This window comes from Penicillium coprophilum, assembly GCF_028826855.1.
Source record: "Penicillium coprophilum strain IBT 35676 chromosome Unknown utg000004l_segment0_segment0, whole genome shotgun sequence".
In the NCBI taxonomy this organism is placed as follows: domain Eukaryota; kingdom Fungi; phylum Ascomycota; class Eurotiomycetes; order Eurotiales; family Aspergillaceae; genus Penicillium; species Penicillium coprophilum.
The window spans coordinates 4,377,375-4,400,304 of NW_026622723.1; the positions used below are offsets into that span (position 1 = coordinate 4,377,375).

The following is a 22,930-nucleotide window of genomic DNA, read 5'->3' on the forward strand; positions in this document are numbered from 1 at the left end:
GGCTCTATACTCATAATACATACAAAATCATTCCTGTCTTCTCCGGACAAATAGACCTTTTCCTTGCTTTTGATTTGCCGAAGTACATAGTCTATGTACGCAGTCACATCGATTCTGCTTAGTCCATTGGTTGGAGGCCTTAGTTACATTGCGCAGAGACTACCTCCTACTAGCATAGGTAGCATTCCAATAGTTACACGTATGAAATTCATTAGAGATCAATAAGTCCGACATATGATTGCTGAAATCAATCTCCATGTGCCTTGGCCAACAAAATTGCTCATCGCGCAGCTCCGCGCCCAAAAGCTTGGCATTTTTCTGTCCTCCTTCTCACCTGGCGCGTTGAATTTTGCCTATACCAACTTGTTGCTTCCGGCCTATGCCATGACTTTTTAATTGTACTTGATTATTTCGATCCAAATCCTTCTTCTAATTCACCAATTATGAAGGAAGAGACAGAACCCAGAGAAACCCCCGAAGGCTCGACTGCCGGTGACGAGTCGAAGGCCAGCCTTGCTGCAAAGGATCGCAAATGCCAGTACTGCCAACAGGCGTTTACCTCCTCCTCACTAGGTCGACACCTCGACCAATTCCTCTTCAAGAAGAAACCCGACGGAATCCACGATGTTGAAGAGATCAGACGAATTCGCAGTGGAATCACCCGGCGCCAAGCCCGAACATCCACAGGGAAGAACGAGGGCAGTCCTGAACGAGGCCAGAAAAAGGGTGCATCAGAGCCGTTCACAGCTGCAGACCCGGGGTCGAAGTCGCGCGAGGCTCCGGTGCGCATGATGTTTAACACACCCACCTGGCACGCGACTGGAGTGATCAATGATATCCCCAATCCCAGTCGCGTACCGGATGGGCCACGCATTGCGCCATCGCAGTCTCGGACAGGGTCATTGCAACTGCCGGACTATGCGAGTCGAGGTGCTACTTCCAGCAATCCGGATACGATGCGGGCGCTAGAGCTAGCACTACGCGAGGTGCTTGATAATATCAAAGCTGCGAGGTATGTTAGCTCATTCATCGTTATATCTAACCACGATGCTCACAAAGCATTAGCTCTCGTACCCGACCTCGGCTGTCTCCTTTCGACTTCGACATGCAAGCTCAGACTTTCCCCTCCATGTGTCTGCAGCTGCTCCCTCCTCCACCAAGCCTGTTTGCGACACATCCGTTTCCCTCCTCTACCTCGTTTCCCCTCCAGCCTCCCGGCGTCGAACACCTTGATATAATCCGCCAAGCCCTTCGCTCCAAAGTCGCACAATGGCAGACCGACCAACTCGCAGCAGACTCTACTGGCGCGGCTCACACGAGGCATGGAAATAGCGGGGTGGATCCGAACATGATATATCGGAGCGCACAGCAACACGAAGATATCAGTTTCCGACATTTAGAACTGGCGTTCAATCATTGGAATTCTCTGCCTCACGAGACCCGTCGCGAGGCATGGCAATTGGAGATCACACGCGCATTTGCGCGGGAGGTAGAGAGGCGGAAGTCTTCGGACGAGCAACTCGTTCGAGTGCAACAGGAAGCAAATCAGCTACGCGCACAGGTTGAGCGCCTGGGATCCTGCCAGTGGCCCCGTGAGTTCGCACTGTTTCCCCCGATACCCTCCCCCTACCACGGGAGGTAACGCGGGAACTGGACGCACAAGACAGTCACATCAGCGCGGACTCTACACGATGGGACTATGACAGCGTGGTCGCCAAATGGAAACGTGTTGTTATGCACGATAAAGGCATGGGCCGGATTGGAGTTGGCTACGGAAACCCCCCTCAGCTGGGGGATCCAGAACAAAGTCAGTCCCAGCAAAGCCCTGATGTCCGGCCTCCACGCCCAGGCGAAGACACCACCTCTCATCCGAACCGCCTGCGTCCCTTGCAGTCTGCTACGGCTTTGAGTCCAGAAGCCGCAGCTGTTTCCACCCCTGCTTCATCTAACCACTACGCTTCACCCCATTCCTATGCAGATTCTCGCAGCCCGCCCAGCTCCTTTCCCAGTGGTCTGGCCCAGGCGGGTGCGCTGCCTCCAGCCAAGCGGCAGCGCCTCATGAATGGCTCAGAAGACCCGTCTGGTCCCTCGTCCGAGTCTTCTCATGCTCCTGCTGCAGCTGGTAAACCCTGGGGATCTTCCACACCCCATTTATCCAATCTTGCTGCACCATCGGGACAGACGCCTCCGTCTTCCAGGAATTGATATTTGGAATATATATTTTGTAAAAAAGCATTGAACAAGGCGCTTGGGGGCTATTATTAATATTTTGCATTGATTTTAGGCAATAGGTGGTTTGATCCACTCCGTCTTCTTCGTCTTTCCCTGGATCTATTCGTACTAGAGAATTTCAGGATCAGACGAAATTCCAATGTTTTATCCTAATCGTAGTTCATGCCCATGTGCTCTGTTACAGTGACCTCATACTGACCAGAGGAAAAAAATACGTACTAGATACAGTTTGGTGTACTTGGAACTAGTCTCTCTCCTTCGCATCTAGAGCAATCTCTTCGCCCAGATACTCAGCTAGAGTCAACATTTTCTCTTCCTGCAGCCTCCTGCCTACAAATTGCACCCCCACCGGAGCTCCATCGTAGGTATCGGCATCATCTACACGGCGATCAGTATGGAGTTGTGAGAGGAAGGCACAGGGAAACTCACAGTCCCACTGAATGTTCTCAGAGTCATCGATAGACCCATCAGCCGATTTCGTATCGACCTCCTTGTTTGCAAATGTCACTGGAACCGCAAGACTAGTGTAGTCAAGCAGATTCACAAATCCAGTATATCCTACATAATTGTATTCGCTGGGAATGACGGCAGCATGAGGCGCCAATGGACAAAAGAGCCCATCAACAGGACGCCCTGTGCCTGTCACCTCCGCTGTGCTATGCCAGTAGTCCATGTATTGTTTCTGATACTGACGCTTTGCAACATTGAGCGCGGCAATCTCAGATGCTGTCATTTCAGTACCATGGTCGGCACTGATTACTTGCGGAGCTGGAGATTCTCCAGATAGACTGAAATGATACTTCATGTCTGCGCCGCCGTCCATGTCGAACACTTTACCCTGCTACAAGTTAGTATTGTGCATAATCCCACGTAGGCGCAAAGACAAGGTAACATACAACCAGTTCAACGGCAATAGCGTGGGCAGGAGGTTTCCATTCGATGACTCGATGACCCAACCGCCGGAGCGTTTTCTCGACAATCCTGAGCCCCCGCGCAATAGGCGGATGAACAGGTGCCACGCCATCGTATTTCATAATCCCGAATGCAAGCGTTGATGCCCCACCCCGAGCCTGCTCAATCAATGCCCTGGTCTCCTGAACAATCTCATCTCGCCACGGCAGCTCTAACGCAAGAGGATCGTACAGCCAGGGCTTTTGACTAAGAACAGCCTTGAATAAGAGCGTCAAAGATCTCGCAGTTGGCGCAATCGGCCCGATGACAGATAAGATGGAGCCCTGGCCATCTATCGAGTTCGCAGCACCCTGATAAGGAATCCTGCCCGCCGAAGGACGAAGCCCATAGAGGAAATTAAACCCAGCAGGGACGCGCACACTGCCTCCGATATCAGTGCCAAAACCAGCGGGCGATCCGCGGAGCGCCATCAAGGCGCCCTCGCCGCCGGAACTGCCACCGCAGGATAGCAGCCGGTTCTTGGGGTTCCAGGTGTAGCCGATGATGTTGTTGATGGTTTCCCCGGACATTAAAGTGGCTGGTACGCTGGTCTTGCAGTAGAGGACTGCCCCGAGATTGCGTAGTTCGCGGACGAGTTCGCTTTCTTCTGTGCCGCTGCGCGGGTCGTTTGGTTGGCCTTGGAAGGTATTTATCCAGCCTACATAGCCCATTGTGGTTTCGACGCCTTTCACGTGAAACTGATCTTTGAGACTCACTGGTAGGCCGTGCAGGGGTCCAATTGGGGTTTTGTGTTTTGCGAAGTATTCGTCCTGGTTTTTGGCATCTTCAATTGCTGCTTCGAAAAATACTTCATGGAGACAGCCGACCTAGAGTTTGAGTCATGATAAGCTTTTATCTAGGATTTCATGTTGTATTTTTGTTCATTGTTATATAAACGTACGAGTTGGTGAGCCAGTGCGGCTCGGTGACAGAAGGCTTCTGTCACTTCTACGGCTGACCAGCGTCCTGTGGATGTCTGATTCACAATGTCCACAGCATCTGTCTCCGTGATTTCAATTTCACGCTTGGTGAGATACTGTTGTATATAATGCCCGGTGACATCACGCACTTCTGTAGCTGGGGGTACAGGAGATTTCAGCCGCCATTTCTCGGGGATGGCATTTAGAATTGCCAGGCGTTTGACTTCGCCTTTCAGTTCCCAGGATGTGCCAGCCATTGTGGATTGTAGTTGGATCAATTCCCGAGATCGCCTGAGTTTTCGCAAACAAAATACTTATCCACCAGTGCGGGGTTATCGGTGAGACACTCGGCATGTTGACGCGTCTTCGGCACTTCATCCGGAGGACTTCAGACACATCGCCATATTATTCGTTCTATAGAAGATTGATTCGTCTAAGGGATGATAGATCTCTCCACCGGGATGGACTTCGCGGAAATGGAATCCGCATTGTTATCCAATGAAAAGACAGAGCGACTTGTCAATAGTAGCAACGCTTTTGGATATTGATTGCAAGATGTGGCCGAACTCATTAGAAAAGCACCACTGTCTCTGTGGTTAAGTAGGCCATGATAGCATGTTGTCCATGTCCGGACCAAAGAATCTGAGGATGTTGCTGACGTCTAGATATCCCATTTTCAAATGTGATCTACTCTCTTCAGACGCCTAAGTCGTCATTTGTCGAACGTTCAGGTTGACCCGTTTGCTGGACATCCAACCCTTCCACATCTCGTATGGACCAGGGGGCATCCCTGGAACAGACTCTTCAGAGGATGGCCAGTTGGCCAGCCATTTTGGGCAGGTAGAGGGCAAGATCTTCGGGACTCCGTGCCAGGCGAAGCGCGATTTACCGTTCATGTAGACAGTATCGCCCGAGCGAAGCCGAATGATTTCGCAACCATTCCCATCATCATGACTGGCCAAGAACAATCCATCACATCCAAAACTTACGCTGATCAAACCTACGTCGCACTCCTCACTCACATCCCGATGCACGCTCAGTGTATCCCCGGGGGAATAGAGGTTCAAAATGGCAGCCTGAGCTGAAGTTGCTGGAAAGGCCGCACGTAGCACCTTTGCAATATCTGGCGGGAACTCTGGCGGGGTTCCAGAGGGGTATACTTTGGCGGTCCAGTCGTATTGTCCACCCAATGTCACCCAGCGCAGCTTTTTCTCCAAGAGATTTTGAACTGTCAAAGGCTTGTGCATTTGAGGATCTTTCGGCTGGAAGACACGAGCGGGATCATCTGCAAAGAAAGATTTGGGCATGTGGGTGTCTTCTGATTCTTCGGGGTACGTCACATCATAGTGCAGGTGTAGGTTTGTCTGATGCTCGGGGTTCGGTAAGTCTCGGTGGAATAGTCGAGAGAGCAATTCGATCTGGATAGTAGGAGGAAATAAGGCGGGAATCATCAGGAGACCTGTCAGGAGGTCAGGCATGGCTCTTAGTCCTGCTCGGTCAGTTCCTAATTGAGGCGATACAATGCTAACCGGAGATCGATTTGTGAGCGAATACTGGAATATCCTCGGTCAAGGGAGCATCTTCTGCTGCTGCTGCATGACCTCCGCGGTAGAAATCATCAAATGCCAATCGCAAGTTTTGACTGGACATATACTGCTCGATCGTCACTCCGTCGGGCAGTTGGTCGGGGTCGATCCGTTGTAGGTCAAGGATTGCCGGATCAGTATCAATTTCGGACAAGGCAATCTTGGAATATTTCTTATAGCAAAGTCTCACTGGATCAGGAGGGCGATCGTAAGCACTCAGACCCTTGATCTGCGCCATTGCGAAGAGATGAAGTCAGAGAGAAAGTTGAACAGGGAAGGAAGAGGTACGCGCTTCACCGCCCTACGATAGGCGCGGGGGGTTGTTTGTTTTGTGTCTTCGTCTCCCCACCATTGAAACACTGTCTTGTCAATTATCTCTTCAACGAATTACTTTCTTTCAATCTCCCGGTGAAACTAAGAGAGCGTGCTGTTTCAGCTGTTCTCAGAGATCAACATCCCCAAAGTAAGTAGTGACCAGCCCCTCTCCTTGCTTCTACAAATTCTTCTTGGTAACCTCGCTCCAATCTTTGCCAAATACCCACTCCGGCCCTCCTAGTTTGCAATTGTTAATCTCATCAATAGCAGCAAAGGATTGGATGTCGGCCACCATGGAAAACTACCAGAAAATTGAGAAAATTGGCGAAGGTATGTACCATTGACGCGATTGTTGTCACCCACAGCTTAACTCACGCGTCGATCCCCCATAGGCACCTACGGTGTGGTCTACAAGGCCCGTGAACTCAGTCACCCCAATCGGATCGTTGCACTGAAGAAGATCCGACTCGAAGCCGAAGATGAGGGCGTCCCCAGCACTGCAATCCGCGAAATTTCCCTCCTCAAGGAGATGAAGGACCCCAACATTGTCCAGCTGTTTAACATTGTCCATGCCGATGGCCACAAGCTCTACCTTGTCTTTGAATTCCTCGACTGCGATCTTAAAAAATACATGGAGGCTCTGCCTGTTAGTGACGGCGGGCGAGGGAAGCCCTTGCCTGATGGATTGGGTGGTGTGACCCTGGGCCTCGGAGACGCAATGGTCAAGAAGTTTATGGCCCAGCTGGTCGAGGGCATCCGATACTGCCATAGCCACCGAATTTTGCACCGTGACTTGAAGCCCCAGAATTTGTTGATTAACCGGGAAGGCAACCTGAAGTTGGCCGATTTCGGTCTTGCCAGAGCGTTCGGTGTCCCCCTTCGCACCTACACTCACGAGGTACGCAGTGCATTTTTGACTACACCAGTGAGATTGTCTATTTACTGACTCGAACTAAAGGTTGTCACATTGTGGTACCGTTCTCCAGAAATTCTGCTGGGTGGACGTCAGTACTCCACAGGTGTGGATATGTGGTCGGTGGGCGCCATTTTCGCAGAGATGTGTACACGCAAACCACTTTTCCCCGGTGACTCTGAAATTGACGAGATCTTCAAGATTTTCCGGTAAGAGTGGTGTCTCTCTATGCTATATTCAACCGTATTAACAAATCACAGTGTCCTTGGTACCCCTGGCGAGGACATCTGGCCCGGTGTGACCTCGTTCCCCGATTATAAACCCACTTTCCCCAAGTGGAAGCGCCCTGATGTTGAGATCGTTCCCGGGCTGGAAGAGGCTGGATGCCAGCTCTTGGAGTCTCTGCTCGAGTTTGACCCTGCGCACCGACTGTCGGCCAAGCAGGCCTGCCTCCACCCATACTTCCGGCACGGCACTGCACACTACTCCGGACGTGGTCAAAGTAACGGCTACTAATAGTGTAAAAATTCCTCACATTTTCTGTGTAATATTATTCACAGTGGGGAATGACAGGGCATGTTTTCTTTCTCCTCTTTCGGCGTTCAATGGGGAGTGATATGGAGGGCGGACTTACAGGATACGAAGTGCTTTAGTGAATAACAGGCGTACATACCATTTCTACCCAGATATGACAAAAATGATGTTACCATTGTATTCTCTTTTCAGCCTCAGGACAATATCGGTCAAGAGTTGGCAGCTGAACTTCGCCCCGGGGCCCCACATAACGTTGGGAACTAAGCATCTCCCAGTTTAGTTCCTTTTCCTTGTTTTCCCATTGCTGTCTCACATCTCTACCAATCCTAATCCAATCTAGGCATGACTTGGAATTCATGCTTATTCGTGTGGTCCTTCATAGCAGGGGGCTGAGAAGCGAGGTGGGGGCCGAAAGCACGATGTGTTGTCAGATTCGCTCGTTCGTACACTAGTCCAATGCACATGCAGCCTTACGAACCTTTCTAAGGGATCCCAGCGAATCAATACGAGCGAATTGAGGCTGAGGCTATGCTGTTGGCTCGGACTGGCCGTGTGAGGGGAAAATTGGGGAATGTTCCAATCCTCGATCTTCTTATTTAGAAGAGCAATCCCATTTCCATCCGTGATCGCCATTTTGGAATAGCCAGTGTGACAGGAATAGCCGCCCAAGGATTCCTATAGCGCGTGTCCCTCCGAAAGAAAAAAAAACATTCCCAAAGACAGCAGAACCTAAGACCTCAAGCAAGCAAAACCAACCCAGAGACACCCAAAGCCATGGAGTTTGACGACGAGATGGGCTATGCCGTCGCAGGACCAGGCTCCTCGCGCTCAAACAGCCGACCGCCCCGTCCACGCTGTCAAGCACCCCAGGAATCTGTCAAGCAGTTCTGGGAACAGTTCAATACCAAGTATCCTGGCAAAGTATACACGGTGCTACCGGACAATCCGTACGCACGGACTCGGGCCAAGCGTGTACCAAGCGGTCGTATCCAAGGCCACGAAGCCGTCAAATCGTACGAGCAGGCGCGCCAAGAATGTCGAAAATCCGTCGACCGGATCGTCAAGGAATGTGAGCGTGTGAATCAGAAATATACGGACCCCCACTTCGATATCGAGCTCGACCTAAAGACTGGCCGGAGACACTATCTCGATGGATTGGATAAGCCGAATACGTATATGAGACCCCGAGGCGTGAAGAGAGTGACCGTAAGTTCGAGAGCGATCTGTCATGGAGTGATTGGAGGGTTGCTAATGACGTTCATGTAGGAAATCTTTGAGAATCCGCAGTTCTTCGTTAATGGGCCTACCGCATCAGATGTGCGACAGGGATATGATGGGGATTGCTGGCTTATGGCTGCGCTTTGTACTATGGGCAATAAGGAGGAGCTCATCCGGAAGATTTGTGTTCACCGCAATGAGGATGTCGGGGTTTACGGGTTTGTTTTCCATCGAGGTAAGCATGTGCGCGAAGTCCGATACTTAGAGTCGTGCTGATTTTTCGGTCATCAGACGGCGAGTGGCAGCAATGCATTGTAGATGACAAACTATATCTCCGCGCTGCTGACTATGATGAGTCTGTCGACGAGCGACCCCTCTGGGACGACATAACTCGCACTGATACGGAGGAAGAGTACCGTCGAGTCTGGCAGACGGGCTCGCGGGCACTGTACTTCGCCCAATGTGTCGATGACAATGAGATATGGCTACCCCTTCTAGAGAAAGCCTTTGCAAAGGCCCACGGAGATTATTCCGCTATCGAGGGTGGATTTGTTGGTGAAGCTATCGAGGATCTCACTGGAGGCGTGACGTCTGAGGTCTTATCTAGCAACATCCTGAACAAGGACCGCTTTTGGACCGAGGAACTTATGAAGGTCAACAAGGAATTTCTGTTTGGTTGCGGGACGGGCATGTACTCGAACTGGTTAGATCCCAAGTACCAGGGTCCACCGAGGGATCGCAAGGGTATCGCAGAGGGCCACTCCTATTCCATCATGGAAGCCCGGGAGATCAACGGACATCGGCTGCTGCGATTGAGGTACGTACATGAATTGGCTTGTCAAAGGCAGATGGACGAAAAACTCACAACTACTAGGAACCCATGGGGTCGCAAAGAATGGCACGGTGCCTGGGGTGATGGATCCAAAGAATGGACACCCGAGTGGATGGAAATTCTTGGCCATAAATTTGGCAACGATGGTGTACGTATCAATTGATTGCCCTATCGCTGAATACGCTGACCTGGCCCAGTTCTTCTGGATCTCTTATAAAGACCTCCTTAGGAAGTACCAGCACTTCGACCGGACTCGTCTTTTTGCACTTGAATGGACCATTACCCAGCAATGGACTACCTTGAATGTTCCATGGTCTGCGGATTATCACAGTACCAAATTCATGATGGATGTGACCAAGAGTGGTCCGGTGGTCATCGTCCTATCCCAGGTTCGTGATGCGCTGCTAACTCCTGATCTCTCATGGTGACTGACAGACACAGCTTGATACGCGTTATTTCAAAGGGCTAGCCGGCGAGTATAGCTTCGTGCTCAAATTCCGCCTACAAAAGCAGGGAGAAGAAGATTATCTCGTGCGCAGCCATAGCAGCCACTTCATGGGCCGATCTGTCAACGCCGAGATTGACCTTGACCCGGGTCACTATCACGTCCTGATGAAGATCACTGCTTTCCGTCACGAAGACGTAGCTTCGACTGAGGAAATTGTTCGCCAGGTTGCCTCGACTAGAAGAGAGAAACTGGTGCAAGTCGGCCTTTCATACGACCTCGCGCATGCCAAGGGAATGATAGGCGAGACAGAGCAAGAAAAGTGGGAGCAGGAACGCTTCAAGGAAATTGAGCGAAAAAAGCTTCGCGATGAGATCAAGAAAAAGAAGCAGAAGGATTGGATCCGCAACCAGAAGATGAATGCCCGACAAGAGCGCATGGAAGCACGGCGCGTTACCCGCACCCCCAGTGGTAGCTCCTACGGTCATAACCCCGAACACGATCCTATTCCGAGTCAGATCTTAGCAGAAAAGCCAGTAGAGGATTCTCCCATTGACACTGCAAGCATTTCAAGTGAAACCAGTGACCACCGTGTTAATGGTTCCGTGCCGGTCATCCATGTCAACGGCGGCCAGGGCCTACACGCAAGACACGCAAGCAGTGGCTGGCGACGCGGAGCCGACTCTCCACATCCCAGTCTAGACACTCGCATTGCTACAGAGGCTTTGGATCCGAGTGACCTTGAGATATTAGAAGGATTCGAATTTGATAGCGATCTCGATATGCCTCCTGACGAGGCGAATGTGAAGAACCATCCCCCATCAATGGACCACAATGAGCCTCCTGTCGACCCATGGAATGCTGTCTGCGTTGTGGGACTGCGCGTTTACTCCAAGGATCCGATGTTGGGTTTGCAGGTTGTGCGTCCTGTGCCACCGAATGATGTTGAGGCTCCTCTGGACCGGGACGACCCTGCGGCGTCAGCGACTACCTCTCGGCGAGATGCTTCTTCGTGAAGGGACTCTTCAATTAATTAGTTATCCATTTAGTCCACGGCTCATAACCCATATTTTCGGTTTCATTCAAATTGAACAGCGATACAAAATTGAAATTCGTGCATGATTATTAGCTTACATATGCAGCACTTTGTTTTCGGGTTGCAGAATGATGTGGAGACTACATGCTATTACAATCCAGGTTTTTATAGAATTTATTAAGATGAATATTCTCTTCAAACACACATCATTGCCATTCAAGTGTTTTGATGTTGAGATCTTTCTGTGTAGCCAGATTATTCAGGCATCCTCAGGCATCAATTGCCTTCGGATAGCAAAGCCAACAACCCAAGATCCTTGACAAGTTTTATCAAACATTAAGTGCTTGTTCAATAGTGCTATGCGAGATATTCTCTGCGCGCCCCGCAGGGTAGCCCTTTTTCTGCGTAGCAGCAGAGGAGCCACCCGCATTTCCGTCGCGTATTTCCAGAGCTCGCGGTATTCAACCGTTTCATCTGATTGCACAGATGAGACAATTTCTCTTCCTATTGGAAATAACGGGGCTATATCTCTCCAGTATTTTATACCCTTTTCTATCAGCTATAGCCAAACATGCTAACTTCGTCCCCAGAATTACGCGACCGAGCGCGTGGAGCCGGTCTCAGCAGGGGCAGTCATCCGAAGGCCCAAATGTAATCCTCTACCTCCCGCCTGGACCTTTGTTACAGGGGAATGAGATGAGCGGATCTCAAAAACATGAAACCTCTAAGATCGATTACCAAAAGATCGGCGCTACCAACACCTTGGCCTCTGCAGAAGGTTCACACCAGCATGTCCTGGCATCTACTGCATCTGCATTGGTGGTCACAGTCAACTACCGCCTCGGGGAGATACAAACACAAGTTTCCCCCTCTTCAGATAGAAGCTCTATCTCCCAAGAGCCAGTTGAAGCACCAGACCAAATCCTGGGACCAAGCAACCCTCAAGTCACCTCTTACAAATACCCAACCCCCGTCCACGATACCCTAGCTGGATTTGACTGGATCCAAACCAACCTCCGACCATCTCAACTAGCCATCTTCGGCACACACTTTGGAGGCTCCCTGGCTCTAATGCTAGCTCTAACAGAAGCGCGATCCATCCAAGCCGTCGCCGCCGTAGAACCCATTTGCGACTGGCCGGGTTTAGATGAGTACTGCACACGCGAAAGCACTACCACAACACCCAAGACTGTTTCAAAGGACAATACTGCCTCAATTCCAACACTATCAAAAAACAAGCGCCAACCAAGAAAAAAGACCCCAGCACTACCAGACCTACTCCCCCTCCTTGAAGCCCGCTCAAAATTCTTCTCGACACCAGAACGCTGCTTCGACTCCTTCGCCTCGCCAATCCTCTTCCTCCGCTCTGCAGGCCGGGACGTGCCGCGCACATTCCCGCAGTACCTCACGGGACCGGAATATCCTGTCCCCGTACTGAAGGAGACGCGAAGCACAACAGCTGAGCAATACGGTGCCGCGGACGGGTCGATCTGGGATCGAGATGTGTATCCCGATATGGATGCTGACGAGGTTGATATCAGCACTACTGTTACGCGGCGCCGGAAGGCACTTTCGCGCTGGCCGCCGTTCGGGCTGGATTATGGGCTTAGTGGTGACACGTGGTCTGGGCCTGGAGATGGGATTGGGCGATTGGAGATGGCTTTGCCTTGGGTTCGGGTATTGTTGAGAGAGGATGGTGCTGCTTTGGCCTCTGGTTCTCTGTCCTCGTCTGCGGTTGAGACGAAGAAGAAGAGTAGAGAGGGTGCCGCTGGGGATACGGTTCTTGCTAGACAGGCTGATGAGATGGTCTCTGTTATGCGTCGGGCTTGCTTTTGGGGACGGGAAAAGGGGGTTGGGGAGCGGAGGGTTACTTTATCGAGGGTGGGGACTGATAATAATGGGAGAGAGGAAGTGGGTGATTGGTTCAAAGGTGTGTTTCAGGGCAAAATGGATGATAGAAATTGAAACTTATTGCAATAAATACAAATTCGGATATAAATATCGAATTGTATGTGCGAGGGATTCATAAGGGTCCAGATTTGAAGTATGGAATCGTGGGAATAATGATACATCTATGTAGGCGCCGCTGGTGGAGTGATATATATCAACGGGTTATGCATGTTCATCCGGGTAACAGGGAGAGGGGGAGGACAAATTCGACAACTCGGTAGATTAGATACTCTTGGCAATACCGTAAGTATCCAGACAGGGAAAGCAAAGAACAGAATGATAAAGTGGTCACCCAATAACGATTTATGGCGGCATAGAGCTCCTATAATTTTCCGAGGCCCACCATCCGTCAATGGCCACAACATCTGAGAGCATGTTAGGGTCCTCTGGAAAAGGAGGAGAAGGAATTTGGCCCATGCCATTTAGTGCGTTGCCATTTTGAGTCTCTGACAAAAGACGCATATCCGAGTTGGGGATCCAGTCTAGATCGCCTAGCTGAGACTCCGGAACTGAGACAGGGAAGGGGACTTGGTGTTGATAAGAGTTTTGCTGGTGATATTGGTTATGAGTGGGCATGGTTTGCTGTGAAAGGTGGGAGTATTGGTTGGCCATTACAGATGCTGTTGGCTGATCATGAGAACGGGTCTCAGAAACAGATAAACGGGACTTCTTCCGCATGCCATCCATTCCGTGAACATTGTTAGCACGACTATGCTGTATAGACGGCTTCTGCGAGCCAAGCGAGCCCAAGTTAGCATTGTTATTTTGGCGTTTCGTCGCTGAGCCGGATCGGCGCATGTTTGCTTGCCAGCGTCGCTGGAGGGTAACAAGGTAGTCGCGGGTGCGCTTGGCATTGTCGAATGATTGGCCGAGTTCATCGAGAGCGCGGAAACATAGATTGAGATATGCTACCATTTCTGCGTTGCGGGGGAATGTCGGACTGTCACCCTGTTTGGCTGGACTCATTGGGGAACTGGATACTGTTACGAAGAGAAGCATGAGTGCTGCGCTGAAGATTATCGCTACAACTTGGTTGTTCATGCGGCGGAATGTGTAGTGTTTCTCGAAGAGTTGGAGTATTCGTGCAATGGCGGTTGCTGACTCCACGCACATGCGCCGCGCATGGTGATACCCGGGGCCTTGACGAGGACTGCGGGGCTGGATATAGCTTTTAGAGAGCCATGGGCGGTGGAAGAAGATGATGATCTGATGGTATTGCATGCTACCAGAGACTATTAGTATGACTTCAGGCGCCTATGATATTGATATAAACTTACTGGAGCATCATCAAATGAGGCAATATTGGGGATGTATCATCATCCATATTAATCTTGAGGCTGGAGGGAAGATTTGCCTTCCAGGCGAACAAATCTTCCGTCACTTGGTAGCAGATTCTTTGCAAGTCGTGCCGAGAGATGTCAGAACATCCATACCTAGACATGTTAGCATTGTACTAAATAACACACAAACATCACATACAAAATATGACCAACCGGGGAGATCATCTCCCATAGAACGACAAATTGCCTGCATATTAGCTCCATGGGATTTCTCAGACCGTTCTCGGATAGCGCGTGGGCAGCTTGGTCGCCGTATGGATGCCAGTTTTCTTCCTTTTCGGGATAAAGAGCAGAGCCAGGTTTCGGAACGCCTATGTCCCCAGCATTCATACGGAACGGGCGGCCCAGGTAAAAGCCCCAGAAGCTATATACTGTTAGAGATATAGATGGTGTAAAAAAATAAGAAAACTCACTGGTCTGCGACATAGCTCCCCCAAAAGGTTGCGCGGCGCACATCGGCCTCGAACTGGGTGATATCGCCCTTGTTGACGTAGGATGTCATATCTAGATGCAAACCAAGATCGAAAGCAAGCCGCATAGACATTCCTGTAAAGCCATTGTTCATTCGCGTTGATTCTTTCTCATCTTCAAGATACATCGAAACTTACCACTATACAGCCATCCTCGAGCATCTCGATTTGATGCGCCTTCATGGCAGCTCATAATGACAAGCGCCTGGACAGTAGCAACACAAGGAGAGTCTAGTTCAATTTCCAGAAGGGCCTTGGCGCGATCTGCGAAGAATTCTGAGAGAGACTTAGGAAAAGTGATGAATGTGGGGTGATAGCGAGCCTCGAAGGCGCTCCCAATCGCGCACCTGCAACAAGTCAGGATATCCCTTAAGGACTGGTGATTGAAGGTAACTCACATTGCATTAGTCAGAACCTCTGAGTAGAATGGAGTATCATCCAATTCGTTACGCCATTTAGTTCGTGCCATTAAAAACATCTCTTTGTCGACAATGTATGTACTGGGGTTTTGCCAGGTGAAATAAAGCTCCACAAGATGATCTTCCAGGGCTTGATCAACAGGTTGACCAACCCGGAGATGATTCAGAATATCCTGACCATCATGGCGCACAGTCCGTGCGTCTGGTCGCTGTCGCTGCTGTGTCGCAGAGACGTCCACCAGATTGAGATTGGAGGTAGCACCGTAGAATCGCAGATGGCCGTCGCCCGCAATTTTCAAAGTGCCAATTCGGTGCGACAATTGCTCTATAACGTCATTTTCTGCCTCGTCCTCTTCGTCGGTGTCCGAATCATTTTCTCCGTCATTGGGTAGCTGGCCGAGCAAGACCCCCGGCTGCTGGGCCATGTCCATACCAAGCTGGTAGCTATCCGGGCTCGTCTGGGTGTTGACTGGAATTCTAGGCATTGCAGGGGTGCCCGATCCACCGTTGAGATTGGCATAAATAGTGTCCAGGCTTTCAGCTGTTGGCAAAGTGAAGCCCCAATGGACGAAGTTTTGATTGTCGGAAGCGCCTTGTACCATTCCGAATGGATTCCAGCCCTCGGGCGATGGGACCTTTTCAGTGGGTGGAGTATTTCGCGCTGGGGATGCACCAGAAACTGCCAAATTAGTGACCGGGGTTTGTCCCTTGGGAATTACGGCGGGCGAATCTTGGATCGGGGATTTGCTTGGAATCCCGGCCCTTGGCTCATCGGGTGGCCGTTTGTCATCGGCCGCCGCTGAAGCTTGAGGGAATCCGCGCGGGATCTGGAGGGTATCCAGTACCCTGTTCATCCCAGCCTCATCTTCTGGGTTCATTGGCGGTGGCTCTAGCCCCCGCTCCTGGATAAAATGACAAAGCTGATCAATTCGGGCCGAGAACAGCTCCGTTGATGCTCGAAGAGACACTCTGGTTTAGATTAGTCTTTGAACATTGAGTGTTGTATGCCTGTAAGGGCTGGTTTGTCATTTGGATATGAACAGTGAAGAAGTCCTACTTACTTGCGCTTGTCATCTCCATGTTGGTATTTGCATTCTTTTCCCTTACGCTGACAATTTTGGCAGTTCGGAGTAGCTCCATCACACTGATATCAAGCACATCAGATTATTTCGATCCCACCAAGGCTTTTTGCAAGCTCGGAGCACGTACCCTGATTTTGCTCTCCCGACATGGCACACAGGCGGTTGTAACATGTTTACGGGGTGCCTTTTTTGTTCTCTCTGGATCAGGCGACATGACTTATATATGTTCGAGGCCTCCCCGATTCTTCCCAGTGTTGAAACTTGGGGTTGTGGAGTATGTGGCGATGACTCCCCGCAAATAGGAGATGGACCTGATCACCGTTTAATTCATCCCGCGCAGAGGGTTCAAATTCTCACAGTTTTGATCAAGCCATTGAAAAAAGGAGGTTTATAAATCACAAAAAAAAAAACTTGTCCCCCAAAGAACAAAATATTCTGGGCGGGGGGGAAGAGGATCCACCGCAGCCTATGAAATGGTGGGGGATAAGCAGGGCTGTTGGTCAAGTGACATCCAATTTACACGGAGCACAATATATACATCAACAACAAAAGACGGAGTTAAATAGTACATGTATTGGCTAGAGTATTTGTACTACCAGTCCCCAGTACGCTTGATGCCCTCGTTTTGCACCACCTCAATCCAATATCCATCGGGATCCAAGATAAATGCAATGTTGTGCATCCGTCCATCAGTCAGGCGCTTCTTAAAGCTCACATTCAGAGACTCGAAGCGCTCGCACGCAGCCGGGAGGTCGTCAACAGAGATACCTGGTTCAAATTAGAAACCTTGGCAAACTAATCAGAAGTCGTGTGATCCACTTACAGATATGACCGAAACCTTGGGGCTCAGTGTTACCGTTGTGGTAGACAGGGCCCTCCTGCTTTTCGGTGCCGTAGTTCCAGGTTAACTCGAGCAGACCTTCCCACTCCGCCACTCCATTCTTGCTGCCCTCCTTAATCTCTGGGTTGGACGCAGGGTAACCCAAGAAATATAGGTTGAACTTGTTCTCTGGGTTCTCAATGGTGCGGACCAAAGTCATGCCCATGGATTCCTGATAGAATTTCAAGCTAGCTTCGGCATCCTTCACACGCAGCATGGTGTGGTTCAATCGGTAGCTACCCGGGTCGGTGGTGGTGCTGAGGTTCTCATCGGCGCGACTGATGATCTCAACCCAGTATCCATCGGGATCCTTGGCAAAGGCAATGTGTCGCATACGGCCTTCAGTCAACTTCTTCTGGAAGGGGTAGCCGGCATCTTCGATCCGCTTGCAGGCGGCTTCAATGTTATCAACTGAGATGGCAATGTGGCCGAAACCACGGTGGGGCTCTGTGTTTCCGTTTACCACGCTGTAATTGGGATCGTTCTCAGTGCCGTAGTTGTGAGTCAATTCCAAAACGGCATTACGGTCGGTCCAGTGACGGGTACCCTGGAGAGAGGCGGGACCGTCATATGCCAGGAAGTAATTGCAGAACTTCCACTCAGGCATGTCAATCTTGTTGACCAAGTTCAAACCAAGGAACTTGTAGAATTCCACCGATCGCTGCGGGTCTTTGACCCGCATCATCGTGTCTATCATTCTGCCATGTCAGTGATTGTGTCGAAAGATATTGATCGGTCCACGAACGGTTGAGTTTATAGGTGGAGGTATCGGTAGCCATGGTTGCTAGGGATCCTAGTAACTTGATCAGTAATTGAGCTCTCAGCTGATAAATTGAACATACTGATCGGTACAAATCTTTGCTGGATGGCGGAAAGACGAGCGAACATTTTAGGGGATGGAGGGGCGAAAAGCGAGCTTTTTGTCAGCCGTGAGGAGATTGTGGGGCACATGACGCTATAGCTGGTACAGCTCTTGTAGCTCTTGTAGCCCTTTATAGCTTATAGATGTATATTGTATATAGAGCTGGGATTAGATTCTATATAGTCTAATCACTTGCGATATGTCTAAGCTATGTCAGACTGGTTAACCTATAGGAATGACCTGAACCCTGAAAGGAAATATATAATATATAATAAACATTTTATAACATAGCTAACATAGCTAATATAGCTAAGAATCATATAGCGATGTATATTGTCTATTTTTGAGCTGAATATGAAATGTTATAAGTAGGATACCAGGTACTCTATATATACACCGTAGGCAGCTATATCTCAACGTGTTCAACGTCATGCGGGAACTCCCCACAGGTCCTTCTTATCTCCAATTCCTCTTCTCTTCCTAACACCTCAACATTGAAACTTCACCCTCGAACCCCCCGATTCATCCAATCCAACCCCAGCTTCACATAGACCAGGTTCGTGGAATTCCTCTTGCATGCTCCTCCACACTCGCTCCCCCGCTCCCGGTTGATCCCTTTCCTACCATTGGCCTCATTCTCCCCCGGGCTTCGTGTCGCATCCCGATCGGTCTCTCAATTTTCGACTTTCTCATACTGCCGCGCTTAGCTCTCGGCTTCCACGTATACTCCCCCTCTTCTTCTCCCAATCATGTTTCTGCTCATGTACACACGTCGCTCAGATTTGCCCGATCGCTGAGCTGCTCCAGCGTGGAGCTGCCTCTACGGTCGTACCGGGCCTCATAAGGCTCGCTTTCCCTGTTTTTCCCCCTGTGCCACCGGACACGATTGCAATTACCGTGACTTTTTATTTGAACCAGAGACCCCGTATGCGCATTGAGTCAACGGTTCCGAAGCGCTGCCTGTTCCCCTCATTCCCTGTCATTTAGCTGGCCAAATCCCGGCTATGAGAACATTACCTGCTTCCCTCGTACCCTCTATTCATTAATTTTACCTTTCTTGTGGGGAATAAACAATCGCGTTATAATCTCTGTGGATGCAGTATCTATGGGTGTGAAGATGGCTGAATGCGAATCTCCTCCAGTTCCCGGCTTCTCTGATTCGATCTCCGATTGCTCCTCGACAACTACACCCACATCCCCCTCCCAGCCTCTCTTCGAACCAGAATTTCTGCCTTACTGGGCCCGTTACGAGAGAAAGTGTGCTCAGAACCTACTGGACTACTCTGACGAGCCGATCGAATACGACCACGACGACGAGGACTATCACGACAACTGTTTCTTTTTCCCAGAAGACTGCTCCTGGACACCACCAAAAGATCACATTGCGGAAGATTGCATATCGCAGCAGGAGGAACCAGAGATACAAGAGCAGTACACGCCGCCGGTAGGCCAGGACACCGACACCGACACTGACACCATGATCCCCGGTCTCCCCGATATCAAGATGCTGGACGCAGAGGCGTTAAGCGACCTATTGGAAGATAACCTGTCTCCGCCAGAGATCACAACAATCATGTATGCCCGCCTCGCTTCCATCACAAGATCCACCTAGTAACCCCATCTCTAGTGTCTTCGCAACAAACGGCGCCGTCTTCGCCCACGGCTCCTCCCTCTCCTCACGCCAACTACGCAACCTTAGCGCAACCTACGGCGCCGCCTACACATGCTACGCCAAAACAGCCTCAACCGGCAACCTAACAGGCGTCAATCCAGCCAGCCATCCCTCATCCTACGTGACCGCCAAGTCAATGTCGCTAGGCGACGTAGGCTCGATCGTCTTTGAACTAGACGACTCCGTCGCCGTGGTAACCCGGATCGCGGATAAAGTTCTCGTCGCCGCCGTCGGCCCATCCAGACTAGACACAACCGAGCCAAACGGCGGCACCAACGCCGAATCCATTACCGACAACGGCGTCCTTGACGCTGGAAATGGAACTCTGACCCCCGACGGCTCGCAGGGTGATGTCTCGCGCACACTTGCATCTGTACCTGCGTCCCCGAACCCACCTCACAACGGCCACCGAGACCCGCAGTTTGAAATCGATCGTAGTGCCGATCTTGCACGCCTGGCCAGCTTGAATCTCACTGCTTCGCCGGCTGTATTACTTGCTCTAGAGTCTAAATGCGCTGCGCTAGGACGTTTCCTTGGGGAGAAGTTGGATGACCTTGAAAGTCCGGAGGATTTCTAATTGGAAATGAAAATGTCTACAGCGACGTATGCTGGGACTATTGAGTTAAACCATGCCCGTGTGTATTTCATAGGCTATGTTATGATTTGACGACACATTTCTATCCGCTTTGTGTATTTGATAGTTGAAGGATCATTGATCCGATTAGCGTTGATATTTGATTGCATCTATTTTGAGAAGGAATTTATTAAGAGGTATATATATATCAAGTTGACTGGGGGTGTTTCGCTCGGATGTAATGAACGCTACACCCCAATAAACGGACGTATGCACACGCGTTATATCAATATGTGTGGAGATAATCCAAGTTCAAAACCAAAAGAGCATTTCAAATGCTTGAACAAGCACTAGGAATAACTATCAATCTCATGATTTATCCACAGCAGAGCCGCCGGGCGAGGTGTGGTAGTGGCTAGCTGTGCTGCCCGTGCGGCTAAGAACGGCAGTCGGGCTAGCAGCACCAGTGGCAACAGGAGCAGTGGAAGCAGCAGCTGGAGCAGCAGCCGGAGCAGGCTGGGTATCTTTCTCGGCGTAGGTAGGCGGCAATGGCTGACCGGATACGTTATTGGCGGGGCTGGCAGAGGCAGCAGGCGACGTTGCTGTGGGAGAAGCCTGCGTCGGGGCAGCAGTAGCGATTGCCGGGGCAGCGGTAGCCAGCGTCGGGCCACGGGTAGCGTCCTTAATGACGGTCCACCATTTCTCAGCGTCATTGGGGGTGTGAGCCTTGAAGCTGAGCTCGGTGTTTGTGTGGAAAGCATTTCCAATTTTACCGCTAGAGACATCCTTGCCCTTGACGCTGAACTTGATACCGTCGATAGCGCCGACGACACAGTCTGGCAGGTACAGCGAGAGCTCGGGGGAGGGGTCGCGACGGAAGTCGTCGTTGTCCTTGAACTCGTGCAGATAGCGTGCCGGCGTGACAACGTAGTAGCCGGTGCTGTAGCCCTTGATAACGGCGCGCGAGCGACGCTCGAGGGTGCCCTCAATGAGAGGCTGTGTGGAGCGGTGCTCCATGTTTGGGAAGGTGATACTGGCGAAGGAGCGTGGGGGTGAGTCTGGGTTGACTAAGGCTGCGTCGTTGCGCACGCAGAAGTTGACCCATTCGAAGTCTGGTGGGATGCGCTGCGCTGTGCCGAGGATGTCGGCGTACATGGCGCGCTGGCGCTCGAGTTGGCCGCCCATGTGCTGGTTGAATTGATCCAGGGTGCCTTGCACGGTCTGTAGGACGTGTGCTTCGAACTGCTGGAAGGAGTTCTGCACGGCGAGGATATCCTGGCGGTGGCTGTTTTCCTCGTTTACTTGATTGTGAAGACGGTAGTTGATGCCGCGCTTGAGGAGGTAGGGGTCGTGGTGCGCCTCAATCTTGCTGGAGGCGGCGGCGTCGAAGGTAGCGGCGTTCTGACCTAAGAGCTCGATGTGCTTCTGGGTTAAACCACGCGCCTTTTCGACGGCCTTGGCTCCCTTGGAGGCACCGGTGTTGAGCTCCTTGGACTTGGCCTTGATCTCTTTGTGGAGGCGTTCGAGGGTGGGGAGGACGCCGCTCTTGAGATTCTTTTCGCCGTCCAGGTACATGTTCACCATGCCCTGGGTGTTGTTACGGATGTTTTCAAACAGACCAGCTACGCCGCCCGCGCTGGCACTGAAGTGATGGCCCTCCTTGAGAGGTTCATTCACGGTCTATTCCCATTCTTTGTTAGTCCCGGTTGCTTCGGCTCATTAGGATAGGTACCGACCTTCAAGATCTTCTCGTAATCCTTGGACTGCGACTTTTGAACTTTGGCGGTAGCAGAAACATAATCCTCGAGATATCCGCACATATGCTTCCAGGCTCGAAGACGCTCAAGTAGGAGAGTGGTAGTCTGTAAACACGCGCACTGTCAGTCCAAGGTATTCCTTGTTTTCTTGGACATCGCAAATACAGACCTCACTACTATCAGTCTCAGGAATAGCTTCATCGTCACTCATGGACGTACGACGAGTGAAGGCGCTGCTCACGGTACCAGACCGCTGCGGCAGCTTCACGTCCGCGGGGCTCGTGGACATGGCGGAGAAACAGCGGGATGAGGTCGATGCGTGAATCCAATTCTGTAGCGACAATTCAAGATGCCGAAGCTATCTTGTCCCAAACCTGTGGCTGAAGAGTGATGTGGCTTAAATGAATAATCGGGGGGTTAAAGTTGTGAAAGACTAAGGCGGGGATGCGCTAGTCTATGGCTGGACTAGTTCACCTGGTTAGCAAAGAGATCCATAGTGGAAGAGCAGACTTACAAGTTGACAGAGGTGACAATTCTGCGGAATATTGTCAGATAAAAAGAAAGGGTGAGGGAAATTCATTCTTAACCGATCGACGTTCATGAGGTCATGCCCCTCATCGAGCCCAAAGCCACTAGAACCCTATTAGTCTATCAGGCCTGGCTCGTCCAATATTCAGGTTATTCAGGTTATTCACAGGCTGACTTGGTATATACCATGGACATCTTCAAATGTACCGATGCAAATGCAATACTTCCATCTACACTATACTCGAGGCAAGTTATGTTGACTAGGACCGGATAGCTGGCAACTCTAACCAAACCTAGAACGCAAAATGAACATACACAGGTCCTCATCAAAATTGCCACAAGCCATATACCATGGCAGTCCCCAACGTAACATTTAAAAAGGACACAATGCCATTGAGACTGGAAGAATAAGGA

At 50.7% G+C, this 22,930-nt stretch overlaps 10 protein-coding genes across 10 annotated transcripts; 5 read left to right on the top strand and 5 right to left on the bottom strand.

The window, feature by feature from the left end:
- Positions 1 to 443: 443 nt before the first annotated feature.
- Positions 444 to 2,205, top strand: N7500_006093 (uncharacterized protein; the record flags this gene model as incomplete). Its single annotated transcript, XM_056677237.1, has 3 exons — positions 444 to 1,012; positions 1,066 to 1,592; positions 1,664 to 2,205. 3 exons carry the CDS (start codon positions 444 to 446, stop codon positions 2,203 to 2,205), a joined length of 1,638 nt encoding a protein of 545 aa, XP_056532237.1.
- A 271-nt stretch (positions 2,206 to 2,476) lies between these two features.
- gmdA (putative general amidase GmdA) lies at positions 2,477 to 4,360 on the bottom strand (the record flags this gene model as incomplete). Its single annotated transcript, XM_056677238.1, has 4 exons — positions 2,477 to 2,610; positions 2,662 to 3,070; positions 3,129 to 4,010; positions 4,085 to 4,360. The coding sequence occupies 4 exons, from the start codon at positions 4,358 to 4,360 to the stop codon at positions 2,477 to 2,479; spliced, it is 1,701 nt and encodes a 566-aa protein (XP_056532238.1).
- Positions 4,361 to 4,807: 447 nt separating this feature from the next.
- Positions 4,808 to 5,927, bottom strand: alkB (oxidoreductase, 2OG-Fe(II) oxygenase family; the record flags this gene model as incomplete). Its single annotated transcript, XM_056677239.1, has 2 exons — positions 4,808 to 5,562; positions 5,633 to 5,927. 2 exons carry the CDS (start codon positions 5,925 to 5,927, stop codon positions 4,808 to 4,810), a joined length of 1,050 nt encoding a protein of 349 aa, XP_056532239.1.
- A 358-nt stretch (positions 5,928 to 6,285) lies between these two features.
- nimX (cyclin-dependent serine/threonine-protein kinase CDC28) lies at positions 6,286 to 7,433 on the top strand (the record flags this gene model as incomplete). The annotated part of the gene is made up of 4 exons (XM_056677240.1): positions 6,286 to 6,334; positions 6,397 to 6,902; positions 6,963 to 7,126; positions 7,178 to 7,433. The coding sequence occupies 4 exons, from the start codon at positions 6,286 to 6,288 to the stop codon at positions 7,431 to 7,433; spliced, it is 975 nt and encodes a 324-aa protein (XP_056532240.1).
- Positions 7,434 to 8,225: 792 nt separating this feature from the next.
- Positions 8,226 to 10,962, top strand: N7500_006097 (uncharacterized protein; the record flags this gene model as incomplete). Its single annotated transcript, XM_056677241.1, has 5 exons — positions 8,226 to 8,657; positions 8,718 to 8,904; positions 8,961 to 9,649; positions 9,699 to 9,890; positions 9,943 to 10,962. The coding sequence occupies 5 exons, from the start codon at positions 8,226 to 8,228 to the stop codon at positions 10,960 to 10,962; spliced, it is 2,520 nt and encodes an 839-aa protein (XP_056532241.1).
- Positions 10,963 to 11,678: 716 nt separating this feature from the next.
- On the top strand, positions 11,679 to 12,947 carry N7500_006098 (uncharacterized protein; the record flags this gene model as incomplete). Its single annotated transcript, XM_056677242.1, has 1 exon — positions 11,679 to 12,947. One exon carries the CDS (start codon positions 11,679 to 11,681, stop codon positions 12,945 to 12,947), a length of 1,269 nt encoding a protein of 422 aa, XP_056532242.1.
- A 288-nt stretch (positions 12,948 to 13,235) lies between these two features.
- N7500_006099 (transcription factor domain-containing protein) lies at positions 13,236 to 16,457 on the bottom strand (the record flags this gene model as incomplete). Its single annotated transcript, XM_056677243.1, has 8 exons — positions 13,236 to 14,154; positions 14,210 to 14,365; positions 14,412 to 14,636; positions 14,686 to 14,818; positions 14,881 to 15,089; positions 15,141 to 16,130; positions 16,223 to 16,305; positions 16,371 to 16,457. 8 exons carry the CDS (start codon positions 16,455 to 16,457, stop codon positions 13,236 to 13,238), a joined length of 2,802 nt encoding a protein of 933 aa, XP_056532243.1.
- A 378-nt stretch (positions 16,458 to 16,835) lies between these two features.
- N7500_006100 (lactoylglutathione lyase GLO1) lies at positions 16,836 to 18,074 on the bottom strand (the record flags this gene model as incomplete). Its single annotated transcript, XM_056677244.1, has 4 exons — positions 16,836 to 17,011; positions 17,067 to 17,813; positions 17,869 to 17,916; positions 17,966 to 18,074. The coding sequence occupies 4 exons, from the start codon at positions 18,072 to 18,074 to the stop codon at positions 16,836 to 16,838; spliced, it is 1,080 nt and encodes a 359-aa protein (XP_056532244.1).
- A 1,016-nt stretch (positions 18,075 to 19,090) lies between these two features.
- On the top strand, positions 19,091 to 20,234 carry N7500_006101 (uncharacterized protein; the record flags this gene model as incomplete). Its single annotated transcript, XM_056677245.1, has 2 exons — positions 19,091 to 19,560; positions 19,613 to 20,234. The coding sequence occupies 2 exons, from the start codon at positions 19,091 to 19,093 to the stop codon at positions 20,232 to 20,234; spliced, it is 1,092 nt and encodes a 363-aa protein (XP_056532245.1).
- A 366-nt stretch (positions 20,235 to 20,600) lies between these two features.
- On the bottom strand, positions 20,601 to 22,277 carry N7500_006102 (PH domain protein; the record flags this gene model as incomplete). Its single annotated transcript, XM_056677246.1, has 3 exons — positions 20,601 to 21,911; positions 21,968 to 22,093; positions 22,158 to 22,277. The coding sequence occupies 3 exons, from the start codon at positions 22,275 to 22,277 to the stop codon at positions 20,601 to 20,603; spliced, it is 1,557 nt and encodes a 518-aa protein (XP_056532246.1).
- Between the last annotated feature and the right edge of the window lie 653 nt (positions 22,278 to 22,930).